Source organism: Pongo abelii, chromosome 4, assembly GCF_028885655.2.
Source record: "Pongo abelii isolate AG06213 chromosome 4, NHGRI_mPonAbe1-v2.0_pri, whole genome shotgun sequence".
NCBI lineage: Eukaryota > Metazoa > Chordata > Mammalia > Primates > Hominidae > Pongo > Pongo abelii.
This window is the reverse complement of record NC_071989.2, coordinates 178,090,176-178,113,832: the sequence shown is the minus strand read 5'-3', so window position 1 is coordinate 178,113,832 and position 23,657 is coordinate 178,090,176. Positions and strand designations below refer to the sequence as shown.

The window sequence follows — 23,657 nt, the reverse complement described above, 5'->3', positions numbered from 1 at the left end:
GGAAAGGAGCACAGTATGATACAAAATACGAATTAAAATGAAGGATAAAAGGGAAGGAAAATGAACATAGAACAAATAGAAAACAAACAGAAAGATGACACATTTAAACATGAATATATCATATTACCTTATATGTAAATGCACTAATTCTCCAATTAAAAAACATAGATTGTCAGACTGTATTTAAAAAATACCAAACATATACTTTTTACAAAAGAATAACATTAAACATAAGGATAGAGAAAACTTGAAAGTAAAAAAAAAAAAAAAAGAAAATGATAGCATGAAAACACTAACCGAAAGGTTAGTGTCACTCTATTAAAGATAATATAGACTTTAAAGAAAAAATATTAGATATAAAGAGGAAATTTTGTAATGGTAAAATAGGAAATATCCCAGGAAGATATACCAAATCTGTATTTGTATGTGTCTAAAAACATAGCCTGAAAATATGGAAAGCAAATATTGACAGAACTAAAAAAGATAGACAAATTTATAATCATAGTTAAGATACACTTTTTGGTAATTGATAGAACAAGGAGGTACAATCCTTAGTAAAAATATAGAATATTAAATAACAATATTTGTAAACCTGATGTAATTGATATATAGAGAACACTCTAAACAACATAGAATAGACATCTTTTCAAGGGCATATTAAAGTTTTATTATATACTGATCTAGAAAGCAAGTCAACAAATATCAAAGGATATCATATGGAGCATGTTCTCTGACAGCAGGAATAATCAAGAAGTTAATAAGAAAAGTAGAAAAATCCAAAATATTTTGAGATTGAGTAATATACCTCTAAATACTCCGAGTTGAAGAACATATCGCAGTGGAAATTAGAACATATTTTTCTGAATGTTAATAAACATACTATGTCTCACAATGTGTGGACTGCAGCCAAAGCCATGCTCAGAGGAAAATGTATAGCCTTTAAGCTATATTATTCAATTTATGGTATATATTATGTATAGTATATATTTTAAAAGAAGCACATATCTTGATTAAAATATCCTCCTTACAAAGTTAGAGCAAGAACAACAAAACAGAAGACAGGAAATTATTAAGAGCAGAAGTATAGGAAATAGAAATGAATGTATAATAGAAAAATTCTAAAAAGCCAAACTAGTTCTTGAAGCAACTAAAATTACAGACACTGACAAGACATATCAAAAAACAAAAGACTAAATTACCAACATGAAGAATAAAAAGAGGGATATAAGTATGGATATTATAAACATTAAAGTGATAATAGGAGCAGACTTTGAACAAGTTTATCTTAACGATTTTAAAGAGTAAATGAAATTGAAAATAGAAACAGGAAGGGATAGAAAATCTGTCTTATATCAATTAGAGAAATTAAATATTTAAAACATTCCATAAAAAAACTAGGCTCAGATGGCTTTAGCAATAAATTCTAACAAAGTTTTAAGGAATAAAGTATAGCAACTTAATACAAACTCATTCTATTAAAAGAATGAACATTTGTCTATTTAGCCAGCATAACCTTGAGAACAAAACCCAGTAAGGACATTTTAAGGAAAAAATATAAACCATTGTGATTCATGAATATTTTTACAAATTTCCTAACAAAATACTAGCAAATGAATTCAGTTATATGTGAAAAGGATAATATATTCCAACCAAATTTGGCTTATTCAAAGAAGGCAAGGTTGGTTTAATAGTGGAAATTTCACCTCTCAAATAAAAACATGCTGAACAGCTAGGATAGCAAAACCAAAGACATACACAACATCTACAATAAAATTAGTTGGAGCAGTAATTCAGTGAATCCCCAGTAGATGGTTTCAAGACTGTTGTGCTATCTCATCTGTGTGGGAGAAAGCAGAGGGAAGGCAGATATGGTTCTTAGGACCCTGAGAAGAGGGCATCCCTTAAATTACCCATCTCTACTCATTGGAAAATGCAGTGGCCAATCTGAGAAAAGCTGCCAAATATAGAAGAGAGTTCTATCAGATCCAATTCATGATAAGTACAAAGGAACCATGATGTAATAATGACTGATAATACTTGGAACATTCTGGGGCCTATGAACTCTTCAAACAAAAATGAGGCTCTTTTCCTAGGAAAGGTCTAACATTGGTAAGAAACTTCTGGGGGTAGTTGATCAGAAAAGGAACAATAGTAGAAATAAAAAGAGAACTCCTTGAGAAGTATAATGTTAGAATTCACCAGAAGAGTCAAATCTTGGAAAATACAAGTCCATGTTTTTCATTGCTTTGCAAAAACAAGAATGAGCTCTAGAGTCTTAAATCTTAAAAAAAATTTAAAAAAAAATAATTAATTAATTAAAAAATAAAAAATAAAATAAAAATTTAAAAAATAAAAAAGCTATTTCACTGCTCCATTCTAAAACTACAGGGAAATTTATTTCACTTAAAAAATAAGCAGTTAAAAGGATTCTGATTGAAGCTCATATAAAGGTTTTTAAATAAGAAAAAGTATGAGAAGCAGAACTTTCTTAGAAACAATGAAAACATATAAAAGGAGATACCCACAAAACAAATAAACTGTAATAGAATAGTTGAAAACTGGCTAGAAGAATTTAAGAACACATAAATTATAAGAGAACAACATAAGTCTGAATTTCAAAAACTCAGAAATTTAATAAGAGAAACATAGGATTTGAAAGGAGGGGTGAAGAACTCAAAAAAGAACTTAACAATAGAAGTACTTCAAAATAAGTACTGCCAATACAATACTGAAGAAAAACTAACTTGTAGAAATTACACTATCCAGTTTCAAGACTTACTGTAAAGCTAAAGTAATCCAGACAGCATGATATTTGTGAAAAAATAGACACACACATCAATGGGACAGAATAGCGAGCTCAGAAATAGACCCATGCAAACACAGTCAACTGATTTTTGACAAATGTGTAAAGATAATTCAAGGGAGAAGGAATCTTTTCAACAAGTGGTGCTGGTACGATTGGCTGTCCAGATACAGAAAAATGAATCTGGATACAAATCTTACATCTCACACAAAATTGAAGTCAAGATGATTCATAGACCTAAATGTAAAATGTAAAGCTATAAGGAAAATATTTTCAAAACATGTATCTGATAAAGAATTTATATACAAAATATACAAAGAGCTTTAAAAACTCAACAGTAAGCAGATACCACTCTCCCCCTATAAAGGAAAGAAATGGACAAAAGATTCAAATAGGCACTTCACTGAAGAGGATATACAGCTGGCAAGTAAGCATACAAAAACATACTCAACATCTTTTTTCATTAGGGTGATGCAAATAGGTGTGTAATGAGATACTACTACACACCTATTACAGTGGTGAAAATTTAAAAAATTGACAACGCTAATTGCTGGTGAGGTGGAGTAACAGGAATTCTCATTCATTGCTGGCAGTAATACAAAATGGTACAACCACTTTGGAACACAGTTTAGCACTTTTTTAAGAAGTTAAACATAGTCTTATACAGTCCAGATCTATGGTTGCTAGGGATTCAGAGAAGAGGGAACCGAAAGTTGAATAAAGCACAGTGAGGGATGGTGGGGTTTAGGATGGTAAAACTATGCTGTGTGATAATGAAATGGTGGATACGTGACACTATGCATTTATCAAAACCTATAAAATTTTACAACACAAAGAGTGAACTATAATGCATGCAAATTTTTAAAAAGTCATGTAGGAGAGTGGGGTATCCCAGGATGGAATACAGACTGTGATGAATGTATGCATCAGCGTCACTGAACTTGAGGGAGCAAAGGTGCTGACCTAAGCTGTGGAAATGAGTGGAGTCTGTAAGACTAAAGGCAAAAGGAACTGCACAGAAGAACTGTACTCTAGTTGGTAAAGTTGTTTCCCCTGGGGATATGGGTTAACAGTTCTGAGACACTGTACATGTGTACTGGAATTGAACAATAGATGGTGGATGGTGAGGACAGATTTCTCGCTGTTGAAATGGGTGGTTAGAAACAAACAATGGAGAAAGCTAGAATATGTGTGAATGGACTAGAGTTTGAGACATCAGTATCAACTCATATGTAGCCTACTGTAGGTACTTTTATTTAATATTGATGAATAGATACATAGAAATATTTTTGATACATGTATTTATATGAGCTAATATGTAAAAAATATTTCCTTGCTCTGGCCGGGTGTGGTGGCTCACACCTGTTATCCCAGCACTTTTGGAGCCCAAGGTGGGTGGATCACGAGGTCAGGAGATTGAGACCATCCTGGCTAACATGGTGAAATCCCATCTCTACTAAAAATACAAAAAATTATCCAGGTTTGGTGGCATGTGCCTGTAGTCCCAGCTACTCGGGAGGCTGAGGCAGGACAATCACTTGAACCCAGGAGGCAGAGGTTGTAGTGAGCTGAGATCATACCACTGAACTCCAGCCTGGGTGACAGATTCAGTCAAAAAAAAAAAAAAAAACAAAAAACACTTTTCTTGCTCTATCAGCAAGAGGGCCTGGAAGCAACAACACTGGAGTAGCAATGAGCATGCCCAGCACCCAGCTGATGATTTTTAAAATCATTTTCCCACAGAAAGGAATTAAAGCATCTTGGAAAAATGGTTTATTCTAGGACTGAGGCATGTTGTTGTGCCATAAAGGGAGCGCTCAAAACAAAATGTGAAACCCCACAATTTGGGGAGTATGTCAAAAGGACATAAAAGCAAACAAAGAATTCCTAGTGGCCAAAGCTGGAACAATTTGAGTAACAAAATAATTATTGAAATATTACCAAAGTTTAAATATCCATGAGTCCATACTCACAGAAGTAAATAAGTAAATAAATAAGTGGAATAAAGAGAAAGATCCCATACAGAAAAATTCTAACTAAGTTGTTGTGTAGGTTCTCTGCCCTCTAGGAGATAGAACCTAATTCACTGTTCCTTAAATGTGGACTTCACAGAGACACTTCCTTCGAAAGAGTACTATGTGAAAAGGGAAGGGAGTGGGCAGTAGCTTTACAATGGAGAAATATGACACACACCACCTTAGCCATGTGATCAAGATTAGTGTCAACATTGATAAATCATTTGATAGTATGTGCTTTTGATATGATGCAATGAAAATATTACTTTATATCTGTGATCTTCCTCCCCCAAACCGATCATCTCAGTCTTATGTGAAAAACATCAGACAAATCTCTATTGAGAAACTTCATAAAAAATACCTGAACAGTCCTCCTCAAAACTGTTAAGGTCATGAAAAACAAGGGAAATCAGAAAAACTGTTACGGCCAAATGGAGCCTGAGGAGACATCATGACTAAATGTAATGTGGTATCCTGGATGGGATGCTGAAATAAACACAAAAAGTAAAAACTAAGAAAATCTGAAAAAAGTATTGACTTTAGTGAATAATAAATGAAACAGGATTGCTTCTTTAATTATGACAACTGTATTATATAAGATGTTAACAGGGGAAATTGGGTGTGGGCTAATGAGAACTCTCAGTACTGTCTTCCCAGCTTTTATGTAAATCAAAATCTATTCTAATATAAAAAGTTTTTACACTGACCCATGAAACCCTACTTGATTTATAGACTTATGAGCAAAATAAATGTTTTTTATGCCAAAAATACATACATATATTTTAATCTAGATGGATTTTAAAAAGAAATGGATGAATACTGCTTTAAAAGAAATAGAAGATGGAAAGGAGTATTCTTAAGTCAACGAGAAATTAATATAGAGATAAAGGGATTTAAGAGAAAGTGAGAGTTAGGCAAAGAGGTTCTAACAAACTTATAATAGGAATCTCTGAGGAAGAAAATAATGGAACAAAACAAAACTGATAGTACTGAGAATTACTATTCAACAAAATGTTCTTAAAAGATGATTAGAAGGTACCTCGTGGAAGTGCACTGAATGTTTGGAAAAGTCAACTCTGAGGGGTCAAAACAAAATATGTTCTAATAAAACTATTACATTTTAAAGGAAAAAGTCCTTAAGCATTCAATCAGAGACTCATAATGAAAGAAAATTGGATTTCTTGCCTACTTTTTGGTGCCAAAACCTTGTCAGAATACAAGTGAATAACTTAAAAAAAAAATGTGAACAATAGCATTTATATTTAGCCGCGCTGACATTCAAGTGCAGTGACTGCAGACTACCTATTATGAACATTCAAGAACTTAGGCCTCATGGAGCCCATGGACACTTTCTAAGGAGTCTGCAAAGAACAAGCTTCAGGCTGGATGCAGTGACCCACCCATGTAATCCCAGCACTGTGGGAGGCTGAGGTGGGCGGATCACTTCAGGTCAAGAGTTCCAGACCAGCCTGGCCAACCTCAATGAAACCTCATCTCTACCAAAAATAAAAAAAAATTAGCCAGATGTGATGGCACACATCTGTAGTCCCAGCTACTCAGGCTGAGGCTGGAAAATCACTTGAACCCAGGAGGTGGAGGTTGCAGTGAGCCAAGATTGTGCCACTGCACTCCAGCCTGGGACAGAGTGAGACTGCGTCTCAGAAAAAACAAAAACAACAAGCTTCATACAACCAAAAGACTGGAGAGACATTGGTATAGGACAGACACAGTCAACACTTCCAAAAATCCTAGAAGTTGGATGTGGACATGTGACTGTGTCTGGAATTCTATGGAATGAGAGTAGAAGCGACATGCCTTTCATGACCCTCCATACTTGTACTCTTTCCCTATGTTGGCTAAATTGACAGCACTCTAAGGAGGATGTAGAGCTACAGAGTAGAAGGATCCTGGGCCCCTGCTGACCTGCATTTGGCTGTGATGTGAACAACAAATATACTTTTATTGTTTCAAAAATAAAGATGTAATTAATCACATTAACAGAAATAAGAAAAGTCATTTCCTCTTCTCAGATACTGAAGAAAGTATTTAATAAAATTCAATACTAATTTGTGATTTAAAAGCATTTTACATATTAAGAATAAAAGGTAAGTTCTTTACCAAAAAAACCTACAGCAAACATCGAAGTTGATGGTGAAATATTGAAAACGTTTCTCCTAACAGAACTAGACTCCTGCCATCATAGCTTCTATTAAATACTGTATTGGAAATTCTGGTTCTGGCAATGATTCGAAAAATAGGAAAGGAAGGAAGGGAGAGAAAAGGGAAGGAAGGAGAGAGAGGAGCCAAAAAACCACAGAACCAAGGAAAAAGAATGGATATAAAGATTGGAATAAAACAAATTTTAAGTGCCATTATTTAAATGATTGAGTACATGAAAAATATAAAATAATCTACACATAAACTATCAGAATTCTTTTTTAAATTTTAAGTTCCGGGGTACATGTGCGGTATGTGCAGGTTTGTTACATAGGTAAACGTGTGCCATGGTGGCACATTACATTGTAGATTGTGTTGATAGGTGCACAAAGGCTGCATGTATCAACCCATCACCTAAGTATTAAGCCCAGCACATGTTAGCTATTCTTCCTATCAGAATTCTTAAATAGATTTCTAAGGTCACTGGACACAAGGTCAATACACCAAAAAAAAAAAAATACAATTTCTATATACCAGCAACAAACAATTGGGAAATTAAAAAAAAACTATGTTTATAATAGCACCAAAAAATACCAATGCCGATCGGGCGCGGTGGCTCACGCTTGTAATCCCAGCACTTTGGGAAGCCGAGGTGGGTGGATCACAAGGTCCGGAGATTGAGACCATCCTGGTCAAGATGGTGAAACCCCATCTCTACTAGAAATACAAAATTAGCTGGGCATGGTGGTGCGCACCTGTAGTCCCAGCTACTCGGGAGGCTGAGGCAGGAGAATCACTTGAACCCAGGAGGTGGAGGTTGCAGTGAGCCAAGATTGTGCCACTGCATTCCAGCCTGGTGACAGAGCGAGACTCTGTCTCAAATATATATATGTGTGTATATATACCAATGCCTAGGAATAAGTCTAATGAAAGATGCACAGGCCTTAACACAGAAAGACAGACATTACTGGAAGAAATTAGAGTCAAATATATGGAGTGCTGCATGGTGTTCATGTACTAGAATACTTAACATTGCAAATATGGCAACTCTCTCCAAATTGATGGATGGATTCAGGGCAGTCCTAATCAAAATGCCAGCAGCTTGTTGTTGTGGAAATTAAGGTGATGCTAAAATTTATATAGGAATGCAAATGACCAAGAAAAGCAAAGACAGTCTAGAAGACCCAGATATAGAAGGATACTTGATTTGTAACAAAGGTGGCTCTGTGAGGCCACCTGGAATGGATGGTCTGTCTAAAAAACTGTGCTAGAGTAATTGGGTAACCATATGGAAAACTTGTTCTGTTGATCCCTACTAATGCCATTCATAAATCAATTACAAGTGGATTGTAGAAAGATAAAATAAAGACACTTCTAGAAAATAACAGTATTTTTTGGCCGGGAGTGGTAGTTCATGCCTCTAATCTCAGCACTTTGGGAGGCTGAGGCGGGTGGATCACCTGAGGTCAGGAGTTTGAGACCAGCCTGGCCAACATGGCGAAACCCCATTTCTACTAAAAATACAAAAATTAGGCAGGTGTGGTGGCGTGTGCCTGTAATCCCAGCTACTCAGGAGGCTGAGGCAGGAGAATCGCTTGAACCCAGGAGGTGGAGGTTGCAGTGAGCCAAGATCGCACCACTGCACCCTAGTCTGGACAACAGAGCAAGGCTCCATCTCAAAAAAATAACAGAATATTTTCGTGGCCTTGAGGTAGTTGATATTTCATAAGCAAGGCACAGAAGACACTAAAGAGAAAAGATGATTTGGACTACATTAAAATAAATAATTCACCAAAATACATTATTGAAAGAACATGTCCCAGAGTGGGTGAAGATATTGGCAGTGCATATAACTGACAAAGGACTTATTTTAGAATTGAGAAGAACTCCTACAAATCAATAAGAAAAAGACAAATGACTCAGTAGAAAAATGGGTGAGAGTTTTGGACACTTCGCAAAAGAAGATAGAGAAATGGCCAATGATCATATGAAAGGTTGCTTAGTGTGTCATTAGTCTTTAGGGTAATATAGAATAAAACCACAATGACACATACCACATACTAATTGGAATGGCTAAAACTTACAATATCAAGTGTTGGTGATGAGGTGAAATAACTGCATTTACCATATACTGTTATGGGAGTAATTGATACAGTTACTCTCGAATATGGGCAGTACCAACCAGAGCTGAATGTACATGTACCTTCCACTCCTGGGTACATACCCTACAAAAAGACATACACAGGAATGTTCATATCAGCACTATTTGTAATAGCCCCAGACTGGAAATAAGCCAAATACTCGTTGACATTAGAATAAATCAATAGATTGTGGTGTATTCACATAATGGAATTGACTGGTAGAAAATGAAAACAATGCGCAAAAAAAAACTGCCGTCTGTAACCCCATGGTAAATCTCAGAAGCATAATCAGGGACAAAAGCCAGACATAAAAGAATATATATTATCTGATTCCATTTGTGTAAACTTCAAAAACAGGCAAAACTAATCTATGGTGTTAAAAGCCGAGGTGGTGTTAAGCAATGGGGAGCTGCGAATGGAGGGGCGCTAAGGGATTTCTGGGGCGTGTCATCAGCTGTTTCTTGATCTGGGTAGAGGTTTCATGGATCTGTTCAATGGGTGAACATGCTTCAAGCTGTACAAATTTGATTTGTACATTTTTCTGTACGTGTTATACTTCAAAAAAATTATTTCAAAAAGAGACTCAAGAGACAGATATAACAACCAAATTTCATGCATGGCTCTGAATTGAAGCTGTGAGAAAACCCATACAGATATGGGACATTGCGAACTCCATAGAGACAGTGGTCTCAGCTTGGAAGTGATTTTTTTCCTAATCAATGTTACAATGAAGGGACATTGAAGGAAATGCCATTATTCAAGGATCTGCTGCACTTTAAAATGGTTCAGTAAATAAAATAAAACAAATGTAGCAAAATGAAAATAATTGTTGAATCTAAGTGGTAGATATAGGGATACTCAAAATACATTTATCCTTTTCTGTAAGTTTGACCATTTTCGTGACTAAAAACTTTTTAAGATGTATATTTTTTTAAAAAGTTTTATTTTAGCACAGGAAAAAATCTGAAAGTCAGATAGTTAAAGAAATTTACCATTCTGAGATTTGAATCCAGGACTGTTCTGAATCCAGGTACCAGGAAAAGAAAACAACCTTCAGGAGTTAGAAGGAGATTGAGATATTGCATTATCCAATTTCCTCCTCTTACAGAAAAGGAAATAGGCTAGAAAGGAATTTGACTTTCATGAAATTTTAATGTGGCGTGCAACGTTTAAAGTTTAAGTTGCCTTGGTGTGTTAGCTCCGTGTTTCCAAAGAACAGAAAAACCATGATGTTTTTAGCTCTAACCCAGAGTTCCATTTACTCTTTCATTAGATGTGAAACAAATAATTAGATTACATATTTAAATGCATATGTGTGGCAAATATATTCTTTTAAATTACTGCCAGAGTTATTTTGCTCCCAGTAGAGAGAAGTCGGCTTCTGTTATGTGTGTTATGTTCCTTAAGGGTTTAGTGGGTACTAGCCTAAGTATGCAGAGATTCGGAGTATGAACTTTGGAGTTAGGATAAACCTGGATTTGAATCTGGATAAATCTTCTCATTTCACTTACCAGTCATGAGACTCCAGGCAACTTTCTTAGCAGCTGCGAGTAACATCTGTTAAATGGGGTTAATCGTTGTTCAGTGGAGTTACCTTTTAAAGAGAGACCTGTTTGTAGAGTTAGCATGGAGGATAAAAATGGGATGTATTCAAAATGATTGACAGGTATAGCTCCTAGAAGCAAGACATGTAGGGCCATGTATACTGAGAAGTACCATTGATTACTGAAATTACTCTCCATGAAATGCTCATACAGTGAGCAGCAGAAGAGGACTGTGAGACCGCAGGAAGAGCAGATTCACATCCCTCGTCTCAGGGTCATTTGCGGACACAGCTTCATTGAGAAGAATGGCTGTAGGTTCTTCGGCACCTTGAATTTCTCACCTTTTCTTACTCCTTCCCCCTTAATTTTTGCTGGGTGCCTATGCTCAGGTTCACTTACAAGTTAAATGCATGTACGCCATGCCTCCATTAACCCACTTTATGAGGCTCTTATGAGATTACCCATATGAAGTGCTTCATTTTGAGATCGGCACAGCCATCACTCAGTGATTTCAGCACTGCTCCTCTCCCTCATCATCATCATGGCCCAAGAGTGATGAATAAGGAGAAAGAGAGAGAGAGAGAGAGAGAGAGAGAGGAATGTATTTGACTAAGTACACTTTACATTTTTACTCATTGGCTTTAGTCCATCTCTTAGGTCAAACATCCCATGCCAAATACATACCAAACTGGCATTCTTTCCCGGTTCTCCCATCGGAAGCTGCTGAAGCATGCTTCTTCTCATCTGAAAAATGAACTTAATAGTCTTTTATGTCTGATAGGGACGAGGGTGTTGTCAGAAAGTATGTATGTGTTAAAGTACTCTAAAAAGACATACAAAACAATGCGAGTTATCGTTCTTATTTCTATATTACTATCCTTAGTGGGTAAGCCCACATTAATCTGTTGAGAGTTGGGCCTCGCTCTTTCCCCTCAATGTCTTGAAGATCAAAAAAACTAGATTTTAGTTTTGTTTTATTCTTTAGATCCCATTTTTTTGCTAGAATTTGAAAAAAAAATAGCTGAAGGATCGACTTCTGCATTTCAAAGCATAACAAGGAGAATTGTTGTGAGCCTGGGTATATGTCAGCCAAGTTTTGAATCTCAAAATGCTTATGTCTCCCTCTCTCTCTCTCTGTCTCTTTCTCTCTCTCAATCTGTGTGTGTGCGCACGGCTTCTCCAAGATGTGGAGGTTTGGAATAAAAATGGTGATTGACCTTTAACGAGAGAGCTGAGAGAACTGCTTCTGTATATTATATGGCTGTGCGCTGGATTTTAAATGTTTGATTAAGTTATTAGAGTGTTTTGCTTTGGCATAATGTACTATAAATTCATGATTTCTGGCCAAAGCAGTTAGTCAGTGGAGAAGAATAAATTATTTTGAGAGGTGCTTCAAAACCAGGATTTTATTCTCTTGGAAAGACAAGGCTTTAAATAAATCACATAATATAAATGAGAATTTCCATAATTAAGGTTCTAACTAGGAAGATTCCTAGGAGCTTTCAGAGCAGGAAAATGAAGGAAGACATTCCAGTGTTCTTTAATTCTCATGTTTTAAAAAAATTTGTATTTTGAATGTTCTATTTTGTTTTAGAGGCCCAGAGACCAAAAAGCACCAAACAAGCACACATTAAGTATATGTTGTTAAACACTTTGTCTCCAAGATGTGAGTGCTGTAGGGGGATTGATATGTTAAATGTATTAAAGCAAGTCCAGGAAGGCTCTGGTGTTGCATTGCTTCCAACAGTTTGAGGCCCCTGATGACGGCACCCGTGTCATTACTTAAGAGAATTTCTCCAGGCGGTCGTCACTCCTTGTCACCCAGTAATTTCATTTCCTGGCAGCTTTTGTGTTTTCAGAGTATGTTCTCCTGCTTTGGTGACTTTAGAAAATCTCTCTTAAATGGCAACTCCTCCCCTGGAGAGGCCTTTTTGGCTCTTGGCCTCAGGTTCTCTCCCCAATATTCTTCCAGCAGTTTCCTCAAAGTCCCACAGTCGCTCTTCAGCACTGCTAGGTTTTTCTCCCAGGAGCTCCTAGGTAAACAAAATGCAATTAAATATATGTGGTTGGTTCTTGTACTGCTTTATTTATGTGCTATATGTACACACCAGAGAACTGTATACTGTACAGTGCACAAATGTACCATTTATAATTGATTCAGTAGGGCCATCATGATCATTTCTAGAAAAAGCATGCCATCAGGCCTTCCGTTGGGAACCTGGGCACTTACTTAGACATGTTTCTCTAGGATCAAATAAGATAAAGTTGGAAGATTGCAGAATGCCCCCACCTGTATTGCTAAAATGCTGATATTTTAGACATCATCTTGGAGATGAGGAGCACAGGCTAAGACCTCAGGCTCCCCCTGCCTGAATCTCAGCTCCTCCTCTGCCAGCTGTGCAGATTTAGGCACGTGCCTTCATCTCCTCATCTGCGAAAGGGGGTAATAGAAGTATTAGGTTAGTGCAAAGGTAATTGCAGCTTTTGCCATTAAAAGTAATGGCAAAGGTCTGGGCGCGGTGGCTCATGCTTGTAATCCCAGAACTTTGGGAGGCCGAGGTGGGCAGATCACCTGAGGTCACTTTGAGACCAGCCTGGCCAACATGGTGAAACCCTGCCTCTACTAAAAATAGAAAAATTGGCTGGGTGTGGTGGTGCGTGCCTATAATCTCAGCTACTGGAGAAGCTGAGGCAGGAGAATCACTTGAGCCCAGGAGGGGGAGGTTGCAGTAAGCCAAGATCGTGCCACTGTATTCCAGCCTGGGTGACAGAGCGAGACTTTCTAAACATAATAATGACAAAACCACACTTATTTTTGCACCAACCTAATACCTACGCTGAGTTATTGAGAGGACTAATTAAGATAATGCATGTAAGGCGTCTAGCAAAGTGCCTGACACAAAGTAAGTCCCCATAATATGCATTAACCATTAACTACATCATCATCCTGATTATCAGATTTAAGTGGCATAATTTAGTATGTAAAATCTTGTCCAAGAATGTAAGCAAGTGTAAATTAGAAGACAGACTGTTCAGCTATTCCCTACCTCATGCTTAAGTCTGTGCCTCCCATTCCTATATATGCCAGTGCCCACTAGGGGTGGCCCTGTCTCCTCTGAGGCTTCCACCCCTCCCACTTATCCATTATCTCGTAGACCTGTGGTTGCCTGGAACCTGCCCTTTTCCATGCTAGTGGGTTCCCCAGACACAAACACAGGGTGGGGGCTTTAGTGATAGGACTGAAGGAGGCAGGGCCGAGGGGTGTGGAGTATGCAGGCGAAGTCATTGTCAGTCTAGCCTTAGTATGTATCTCATTGAGGCATCCCCTTTGGTGCAGATGTTAAAATACCCCCCTCCAGTGTCCCACATTGTAAAATGTAGAAGTGAATCTAGGCCAGAATTCTAGCAAAAACTGAAAGTGAATCTTACCTGAGTCTTTGAGCCTCCTGAGACCCATTGTTACCACCTCTATAGATAGAGACAGAGTAAGAGAAGGGACTAAGGATAATATGGGGTGGGGGTTTTGATTCTGGCCTTAACCTCGCCCCTAGAATGCATGAATAATGCTTACATTTATGAAACACCTACTGTGTCTCACACTGTGCTTGGTGCTTTGTGTCCACTGTCTGATTTCATTCTCTGAGCTATCCTGCAAGGTGGGGACTATTATCAGCATTTGACAGATGAGAAACAATGTCGGTGAAGGTACCCCAATTTGTTTTTAGTCCCAAAGATCAGAGATTGCTACCTGGGACCAAAGCTCGGGCCCCTTTTAGTGTGTTCTAGGCCTTCAGGGACTCTTGTTTTGTGACTGGACTGTGTAGGGGGGTAGTGGTGATCAGGCCACTTTCTGTTCAATCCTGGAAGTGGGAAAGGTCAGGGGAAGAAAAGGGGCTGCAGAGGAGTCCATCTGGTCTCCCAAAGGTATGCCTCAGCAGGAGACTCTGATCCAGAAGCCCAGCCATTCAGCTTTGCCCCCCTACTCCTCTCCCCAGTTTCCTGAGAGCTCTGGTTTCTCTCTGGCTCTGTGTCTCCAGAGCACCTGCTGCCCAGCTGTAAGTGGTTAGTGGGCATAAGGATGGGGATTCCACATCTGTATCATTACACCCAGGGGCTGGCAGAGACTGAAGTGGGGTATGGAGGGCAGAGATGGGACAGCTGCCTTCTACAGTTGGCCTTTCCCTCTCCCTTTGCCTCCTTATCCACTGTGCTGATCTCATCCACACCATTATCCTCTCTTGCTCAAAGGACTGCAGACCTCCTCTCTTCCCTGTCTGCTTCCACTCTGGCCCCACAGACAATGTACTCCACACTAGAGCAGCCAGAGTGAGCTTCCCGAACACAGACTATGCTTAACACCCTTCCTCAGCTTCCCTTGGCTCTTAGAAACCAAACTTTGGTTCCCTGCCATGGTGCTCAGGGCTCAGTGGCACCTGGCCCCTGGCCCCTGCCTCCCTCTCTAGTGTCACCTCTGCTTTTCCCTCTACTGGGAAATCACCCCCTGCCCCCCACCCCCTGTCTTCTCTTTTGTGGCAACTGCCATTCATTTTTCAGCTCAAAACAGTCACTTCCTGGGGGAAGCCTTCCCTGCCACTCGGGCATGGCCCCACTCCGGTCTCACACATTCTTATGGGTCCTTTGTTAGTGACGTTGGCTTGGCATCTCTCTCCCTCCTTAGACTATAAGGCCTCTGAGAGGGAAACCACATATTTGTGCTAAACACAGTATCACTGGTACCTAGCATCATGCCTGGCCGGAACCCACACTTGGTGATGTTTGCTGTGAGAGTGAGCAGCGTCCTGCTTTGGAATCCCAGTTAGAGCACTGAGAGAGGGGCAGGCAGACCTGGGAGCCCTGTGTTGCCCCTGCCATTGTCCTTACATCTCCAGTTAGAGAGATTTTGCTGGGTTATTCTTTAGCCTGCTCTCTTCCCACCCACTTGCAGTGGGTGTGGTAAAAATCTAGAAAAACTTCTAGTAGTTACCTTGTGGGGCCACACCCCTGTCCCAGTGAGGGACCTGTCTGTAAAACACTTCTTGTAGAGCCTTGGCCTCTTCCTGGTTGTCATACAAGACTTGTCACATAGTGGGTGCTTAGGAAACGTTTGCTGAATTCCCAGCAGCGTATTATTTCGAGTATCCTTGTTAGTAGGAAGTACTTTTCTCTTATGATGTAATTTACATAAAATATATAGATTTTAAGTGTTACACATTTTAAAGTGTGTATTTAATTTAAAAAATGGGCCAAGCACAGGGGCTCATTCCTGCAATCCCAGCACTTCGGGAGGCCAAGATGGGTGGATCACTTGAGGCCAGGAGTTTGAGACCAGCTTGGCCAATATGGTGAAACCCCATGTCTAAAAATACAAAAATTAGCTGGGCATGGTGGCCAGCGCCTGTAGTCCCAGCTCATCGGGAGGATGAAGCTTGAGAATAGCTTGAACCCTGGAGGCAGAGGCTGCAGTGAGCCAAGATTGCACCACTGCACTCCAGCCTGGGCAACAGAGTGAGACTCTCTCCAATAAAGAAAGAATAATAATAATTTTAAAAATGGACCTGGCTGAGTGCAGTGGCTCATGTCTGTAATCCCAACACTTTTGGGAGGCTGAAGTGGGAAGATCACTTGAGCTCAGGAATTCAAGGCCAGTGTGGACCACATGGTGAGACCCCATCTCTACAAAAATACAAAAGGTTAGCCACGTGTGGTAGTGCATGCTTGTAGTCTCAGCTACTTGGAAAGTTGAGGTGGGAGGATCACTTGACCCCAGGAGGTCGAGGCTGCAGTGAACCATGATTTTGCCACTGTACTCCAGCCTGAGTGACAGAGCAAGATCTAGTCTCAAAAAATAAATAAATAAATAAATAATAAAAAATTTAAAATGGACAAACCATTTGGAACCAGGTGGAATAAATACAGTATGTTGCTAAGCTGGGTGATCTCCTATCATAGTAATTTTCTATATGCCATCTAATTTCTGTAGTGATATCCTATTGTATGCCTGACAAATATGTATTTCTTGTTTTAATTCTTAACATTACTTTATGGAGTGCATATTATCATCCCATTCTACCAGTTAAAAAAAGGACCCAGTGAGCTTAAATGAGACCAAAGTCTCATTGCTGTGAGAAGTGGAGGCAAGATTTGAAAGCAGCTCTCTTTAGCTTCAAAGCTAATGATCTTGCCATTTCCTAATCCGATGTATCTTCTTAAGACTGCTTAGTAAAAGATGAGGTATGATTACAATGTCAAAAGCCTGTTTCTTTTGTGTATCTTGTACACAGCCTCTAGAGGCAGAAACAAAGGTGAAGGACCCATTTATCAGCCCTCCCCATTGCCTGCAGCCTCCTCCTTTCCCTCCATGATATTCCTGCAGATGGTCCGGAAGACAGATTCACAGGCATTTCTACAGAAACAGATCTCTGAGTCAGCCCTTGGAAAAAAAAAAAGCAATCTCTTTGCTGGTTTTGTTTTTCTTCGTTGATTTATTTGACAAGGACCCATTTTGTACATCATTTTTGGAATTTCAAAATCTTTTTTATCTCCAAAGGTCTCTCCTAAAAAGCTCAAGGAGAAATAAAAGACAGGCTATGTATATGACTCCAATGTGATGCTTACTGAAGCCTGAGCCCTGCCTTTGCACTTGGTTTTCTGACCCTCAGATCACCCAGGTTGCAGTATAGAGGACTGAACAGAGCTAAATCCCATCAGGTAGGAGTCCTGATTTGCACTAATCCCTAACTGCACGTCTCTATCACTTTTGTTTGACTTGGCAGGACACCTACGCTGCTAAACGCCATAGAGGAAGAGCACATGAATTATTCACTCTGTAACAGATGTTCCTTGGTGAGATTAGGTGTTAGAACCAGCAAACAAAAGGAAAGGTCCCCAACTCTGGCTGGCTGCAGACTGCAGATTCAGTCACTCGTTCTTTACCTAGAGGTCATAGCATCCCTACTCCAAGGCTTTCTGCAGAGATTCTAGGCTGATGTTCCTGGGATCTTGGTTTTGGCAACAAGTCATTTATAGAGGTATTTCTCATCCTGGCACATGGTATGTCAGATGCTATCAAAACAGGCACTGAGCTTCCCTGGGAATTCTCTCTGGTTTAACATGTGTTTCAGCTGTGGGAAAAGCACAGGAAAAAAAAAATCCAGGCTGAATTTACAGTTGCCTTTAATAACCCATGCAGCTAAATTTATTAGGTCACAATGCCCCTTTGAACTGTGGCGTGGAATTTTCCATGTAGTGTCTAGTTTCTCTGGTGAGAAGCAGACCTTCCCATTTGGTTTTGGCCATCTGTCTCCTTGTTGAGTGAACTCCCATGTCTCAGCCATTTTGGTTAACAACCAACTTTGGTCAACGGTGGGCTGGGGAGATTTCACCGTGGCTCCTGGTGCTTCTGTCTGGGTGACAATGGCTGAAGTGCTAACCTGCATTCATGTGATGGCTCTGCATATACCAACTCTGCATGAAAGGACTGGATCTGGAAATATTCTTCCTAAAGCAAAAATTCTGCATTATGTTTTGCAAGCTAAGCTTTCCTGAGTGCTTTGTTGTTTTACTAAGAGTAAGTTACAGCATAGCTTGTCAGTTTTCTTAGACCCTTCTACTTGAACCAAGAAGTTTGGGGCTGAGATGTTTTTTTCAGTAGCTTCCAAGTCTCAAGGCCTAGAAATCAGGGAAATAATATGCTTAGATTAGATCCTGAACTATCTTTTTTTCTTTCATCACAATCCTGACAAGTAATTGTCACCTGAGATCAAATCAATAATCACCAAATTGATATTGAGCATGTACTGTGTGTACGATTCTTCACTAGCAATGGTGGGGAATAAAAAGACACAATGGAGTCTATTGACTTCTGAGTCATTATTTTCCTTCTACGCGCCCCAAGGTGTAGCCAGCATAATATTTTCATGGATTTTTTTGGTGATGTATGTTAGATACACAGCTTTTCAAATGCATGACCCTACAGATACTTTTGCTTAGGACAAAGGTATAGCTGACATTTAAGTAAAATTGAAACAGGAATTAATTCACAGAAATATATTAAATAATACAGATAATACATAGAATAACAAGGTAGTATGTGAATGATTAAAAATCTCAAAAGCCGCCATCCTAGGTATACTTCAACACACATCCCCAAGGACCCAAGTCAGTTTATTATTCAAGGAGGTAAGCCAAGGGCTTTTGAGTATTTGACAACACCTGGTCATTAACTTGCATGGCTCACCACACAGCCAAGCCATAATGGACTTTTAATGAAATTGTTGTCCTGTACATCCTATGTATTTCCCGGTGTCATTAAGATGTAAAGCAATCTCTGTACATCCTATGTATTTCCCAGTATCATTAAGATGTAAAGCAATCTCTGCAACCTTGACTGTCTGGATGAGGCAGAGACATAGTGGGAAGAAACGAGCTTCCCAGTGAAGTGTGCACATCCCACTCTGTGCATTGGCATTGGAAGAGGGATACCAAGACATGGTGAAAGGCAGACACAGCACTAGGAACTGATGGCTGGGGGGGAGTCAGAGGAGGAATGGAGGGCGAAGGATGTCTGAAGGCATGTCACACACCACCTGAGAGGAGCTGGGGTAGTGACCACTCACCCTTGCAACAGAATCAGTGAATAAATCCCACCCTGCACCCCTGGGGGAGCCTAACACCCATTCAGATGTGTAATACTGTTGAGTGCACTGAGTAGACTAACATTGTCTTGGCATCTCTCTCGTGACTAATCTGTGGGCTCCCTGATTTGGTTCTGAGTTAAGTGGTCTTTATGTTCTAATTCTGGTAGCCCTCAACACTGATATATCATGTCCACGATTCCGCCCAGTGTATTGACACTCACATAATGACAGCCTGTTGAATGGGAAGAAACAGTGCATAAACAAAAGAGCCAGAGCCAGAGACAAAGCACGAATTTTCTGAGCCATATTTGCTCTAATCGAATCATGAGATTTTCTTCTGTTGGTGTGAGCCAGGATTTCAAACCTCAAGTAGATTCGCTCTTGCACTTTGAGCTCTAAAAGAGCTTAAGTTTGATTATACAAAGAAATCAGAAACTAGCACAAAGGCAAAATTGCCTGATAGAGAAAATGGGTTCTGGAATCCTGAGCCCTCACAATGACTGCAGTGGGCCCCTATGGGTTAGGGATCTCAGGGGTATCCCACCCTAAGAAAAAGCCTGAGGGCACATCATGGGGCAAAGCACTTTGTCTCGAGAAACCAGGTCAGTTGATTAACACAAAGAGTGAGAGCTGGAAATGGGAGCCAAGTGAAGCGTCAGATGCCAGAAGGGGCTGGTACAGAAGGGAGAAGTTGGGGGCAGTAGGATTGTATAGATCGAGTGACCTGAAGGACACTGTCCCATGTTGGCTGACACCTGCACCAAGCTTTGGGAGTAGGGTTGGTTTGATGAGCCAGTTTGGAGCAGGCATGTGAGATGACCATATTTCTCTCAGCAAGTTCATGTATTTTTATTGTTACTATTGACTACTTTTGAAAATGAAAGTAGAAGGTATTACATATTCATGGTGCAAAACTCTCAAGGATTAGAAGATAATATAAAGGATAAATATTCCTGCCTTACCCAATTTCTGGTTCCCCTTTCCAAATGTAGCTATTGTCTTCTGTCTTTTATATGCTTCCAGAAATTACTCTTATACAAACTTATGGGAGAGAGAGAATATATATGTGTGTGATCTCATATACCAATCAGAGCCAACCTTATCCATAGATGGAGAAGAAAATCATTTATTTGGTGTGGTTAAAGAAATTCAGGAGGTCCCCTAGCCAAAAAAATACATATCCCCAAGGCCTACTATAGATTGAATATTTTTCAACCATTTGAGAATTTTCCTTACATTGATTTTTTTTAAACCTCCAAATTTAAGCTTTTTTTTTTTCCATTTGGCTAGGATCCATCTTCCAGTTTGTGAGGAAGAGGGCCTGTTTGCAAATGAGTTGATTTTAATATCCTCTCTCTGCCTGGGGATCCCCGCCATGGGACCAGTGGCTATACAGGGCACTGTGGTGTCCAGAGCAATGTGGGGTCCCAAGGACAGGGAAGGAGGTGAATGGGAAAGCCATGAGTGGGGTGGCTTGCAAGAATGAGAGTGGTGCTGGGTCTAAGGAGGGGAGCTAGGAGACACTGCTGGAGAATTGGGGGCTGGGACAGGATCCCCATCATTGGGATTGGTCACCTTCTGTGTGAGTGAGCAGATGTGAGCTGAAGACGCTGGCATGTAGCAGGGAATCACAGTATCCATGTCTGATTCTGCATCTGTCTCTCACACATAGAATGTCAAGTCTTGCCCACTGGAGACTTTTCGAGATCTCAAAAGGCTTTGAGAGCAATGAAGAAAAAGCCACTCAAGGAACACTCAGCTATGATCATGTTCCTTTGTTGACAGATGTCTGTCTTTATACTTGGGTGATAAACTGCTTCTGTGATTTCATCTTTTGAATTTCAGGCTGTATCTCAGGATAGGAATCTCAGGATAGGAGATTCCTGTATCTCAGTATAGGAATAGACACCCCGGAATGTGTCACCACTGGCTTCTAGCTGAGGCTGAGTAAGATGAGAAGCCCTCCCTTGGGCAGGGTCATGCATCTCTGGTCGTGGGGTGAGCCCCTTGTTGCATTCCTCAGCAGGGCCCACCCCTGCCACCTCTGCACAGCTCAGATAGCTCCCCACCCAAACAGGATGGACAGATAGCAGGTAGGTGTTGGTTGATGAAGGCACACATAAGGTGAGAGGTGCATTCTGCACCTGACAGAAGTCCTATTTCAGTCACTCACCAGTAGTGTGATGAGTTGTATGACACGTAACTTCAGTTTTCCAAGCTTCAGTTTTATTATCTGTAAAGTGAGATTAATAATGGTCTGCATCTTCTAGGCATGTTGGGGGATTAAATTAATTAAAACCTACAATGTACTTATAGCACTGGCAGAATGCATTCGAGGAAGGTTAGGAGTTGCTGCTGTTACACTGGAACCTTATTCTGCCTGTCAGCAGGGGCTGTGGTCTGTGCTGGAGGTGGGACAGTCCTCTCCTGTGGTCTTTTTTCTTCTGATAATAAACCACCCCTGGGCAGGGCTGGAGCTGCTTCATGTCTGCCTCTGTCCTGGGGGAATGTGTCCTAAGGCAGCAGCCCTGGTGTGTTTGCTGATCTAATCAGGAGAGAGATTCAGGGTCCATTCTGTTGTTTACATTGGCTCTGGACCTAATCTTGTCTGTCTTGAACTGTAAGTCTAAGAGGATGGGCCAGATCTGATCTGGTTCACGTACTGTTGCAGGATTGGAGCCTCCCAACATTTCAGTGATAAATCATTGCAGCTGGAGACCGTGGCTGGGTTTGTGGCAGCCTCATCTTAATGTTACCAGTTGTATCCCTTTTTAAACAACTCATTACCTAAAGATTAGTCAGTTGGACCAGCATTCTGCATTCTGCCTTCAACATTGAGTTTTTAACAACCATGGGTAGCATGAATTCAGCAATTACCAGCTGCAAGCTCTGTGTTAACCACATCTATACGCATGATCTTAAGTAAGACTCAGAACTACCCAGTGAGTTAGCTCTATAAGTTTCCCCCTTTGCCTAGATGAAGAAATGGAGTTTTAGGGATGTTAAATCACTTGCCTAAGGTCACAGAGCTAGTGAGTGCAGAACCAGAATTTAGGCAATCTAGCTGCAGAGCTCTAAACTCTCAATCCCTTAATGTTTCTGCCAGTCACCTGGAGATGTGGTTGTGATTGACAGGCAGAGTCAGAATCAGCAGGTCTGGGGCATGGCCTGAGGTGCTGCGTTTCTCACAGACTCCTAGAAGATGCTGATGCTGCTGGTCTCTGGCCCATGTTTTGAGTCACGAGGCTCTCAACTAGGAAGCCACATAGCCTTGGCTGGCTTTATTATCTAGTTTGTTTTCCTGGGTCTAAGGTGTGACATCATGCACAATTGCCTGGCAGCCATCCACTTACCAATTGGTGGCGAAGGTGATATCATGTGGCTTTGCTGAGATAATGATGATTAAGCAAAGATCTGAAGTGACTCAAAAGAATATGGGGACATTTGAAGGACATACAGTAAGCACGCAGCTGGTACAAACAGTCCTTGGTAGAAAGGAGCATGGCCTATGAAAATATCTTCAAGGAAGTCCAAAAGCAGACACCTTCTTCTTTCTTCACTACTCTGAGACCTCCAAAGCATTTTGCAACATGCTCTGCACATGTTAGGCACTGAATTAAATTTCACCTTTGGATGTGAGACAAAAAAGTCTCGCTTTCTGTGAGAGGTCTTGCTTTCTGTGCAACCTCACCCATTTCTTCCTCAGAAATGCCTTAGCTGGACAGCCGGGAAACAGCAGCTGCCATTCCATCTCTGTTCTGTGTGTTTAAGCCAGTGAGGAATGTTGTCTTTTTGTCTCGATGATCCTTTTTTACCGCATGGTTAAGGACCTCCCACCTCTCAGAATTGTGGGTGTACTTTGGAAGAGATGTGGCCACAGGTAGGGGTTAGAATCACAGAGCGGCCTGTGTGTTATATTCATATGCTCATTGATGCAGCAATCTCTGGTTCGTTGCCTACTGCAGCAGACACTCGTGTTGAGCATGCAGTAAAGAACCCAGAAGATAAATGCCCCTGACTTCCAGGAACTTGTGTTGTACCGAGGGCCCCCAGAAACCCCAGGCTGGATCAGGGCCACTAGCTCTTCATTAGACCTGTAGAGTGTTTGTGGCAATGGTGTCATGTTCTCCTGGATTACTACAACATTCAAATATGCTCCCCAAACCCAGTCATCCAACACTGGGGTCCCAATCCCTCAGCCACAAAGTCGAGCCCTGGGATGCCAACTACTTCAGCTGTGAGCTCCTGAACCTATGCATAATTTGCTATATATTTTCCCCGGGAACTCTGCCCTGCTTACAAGTGGAGAGTGTGTGAATTCTTGAGAGAGTCACTGTCTTTTTTATAAGAAGAAACAAATA

At 40.3% G+C, this 23,657-nt stretch overlaps 1 protein-coding gene across 2 annotated transcripts in view; it reads left to right on the top strand.

Moving 5' to 3' along the window:
• The window catches only part of SLIT3 (slit guidance ligand 3), a 634,924-nt gene that overhangs the window by 60,674 nt on the left and 550,593 nt on the right, over window positions 1–23,657 (top strand). The window contains exon 1 of one of the 2 annotated variants that reach the window (XM_054556205.2): window positions 19,824–19,898. The exons of the other annotated variant lie outside the window; for it this stretch is intronic. Coding sequence (XP_054412180.1) covers window positions 19,867–19,898 — 32 coding nt within the window. The 5' untranslated portion in view covers window positions 19,824–19,866. Of the gene's footprint in view, window positions 1–19,823; window positions 19,899–23,657 lie in introns of those variants that run through there. 2 annotated transcript variants of the gene reach the window in all.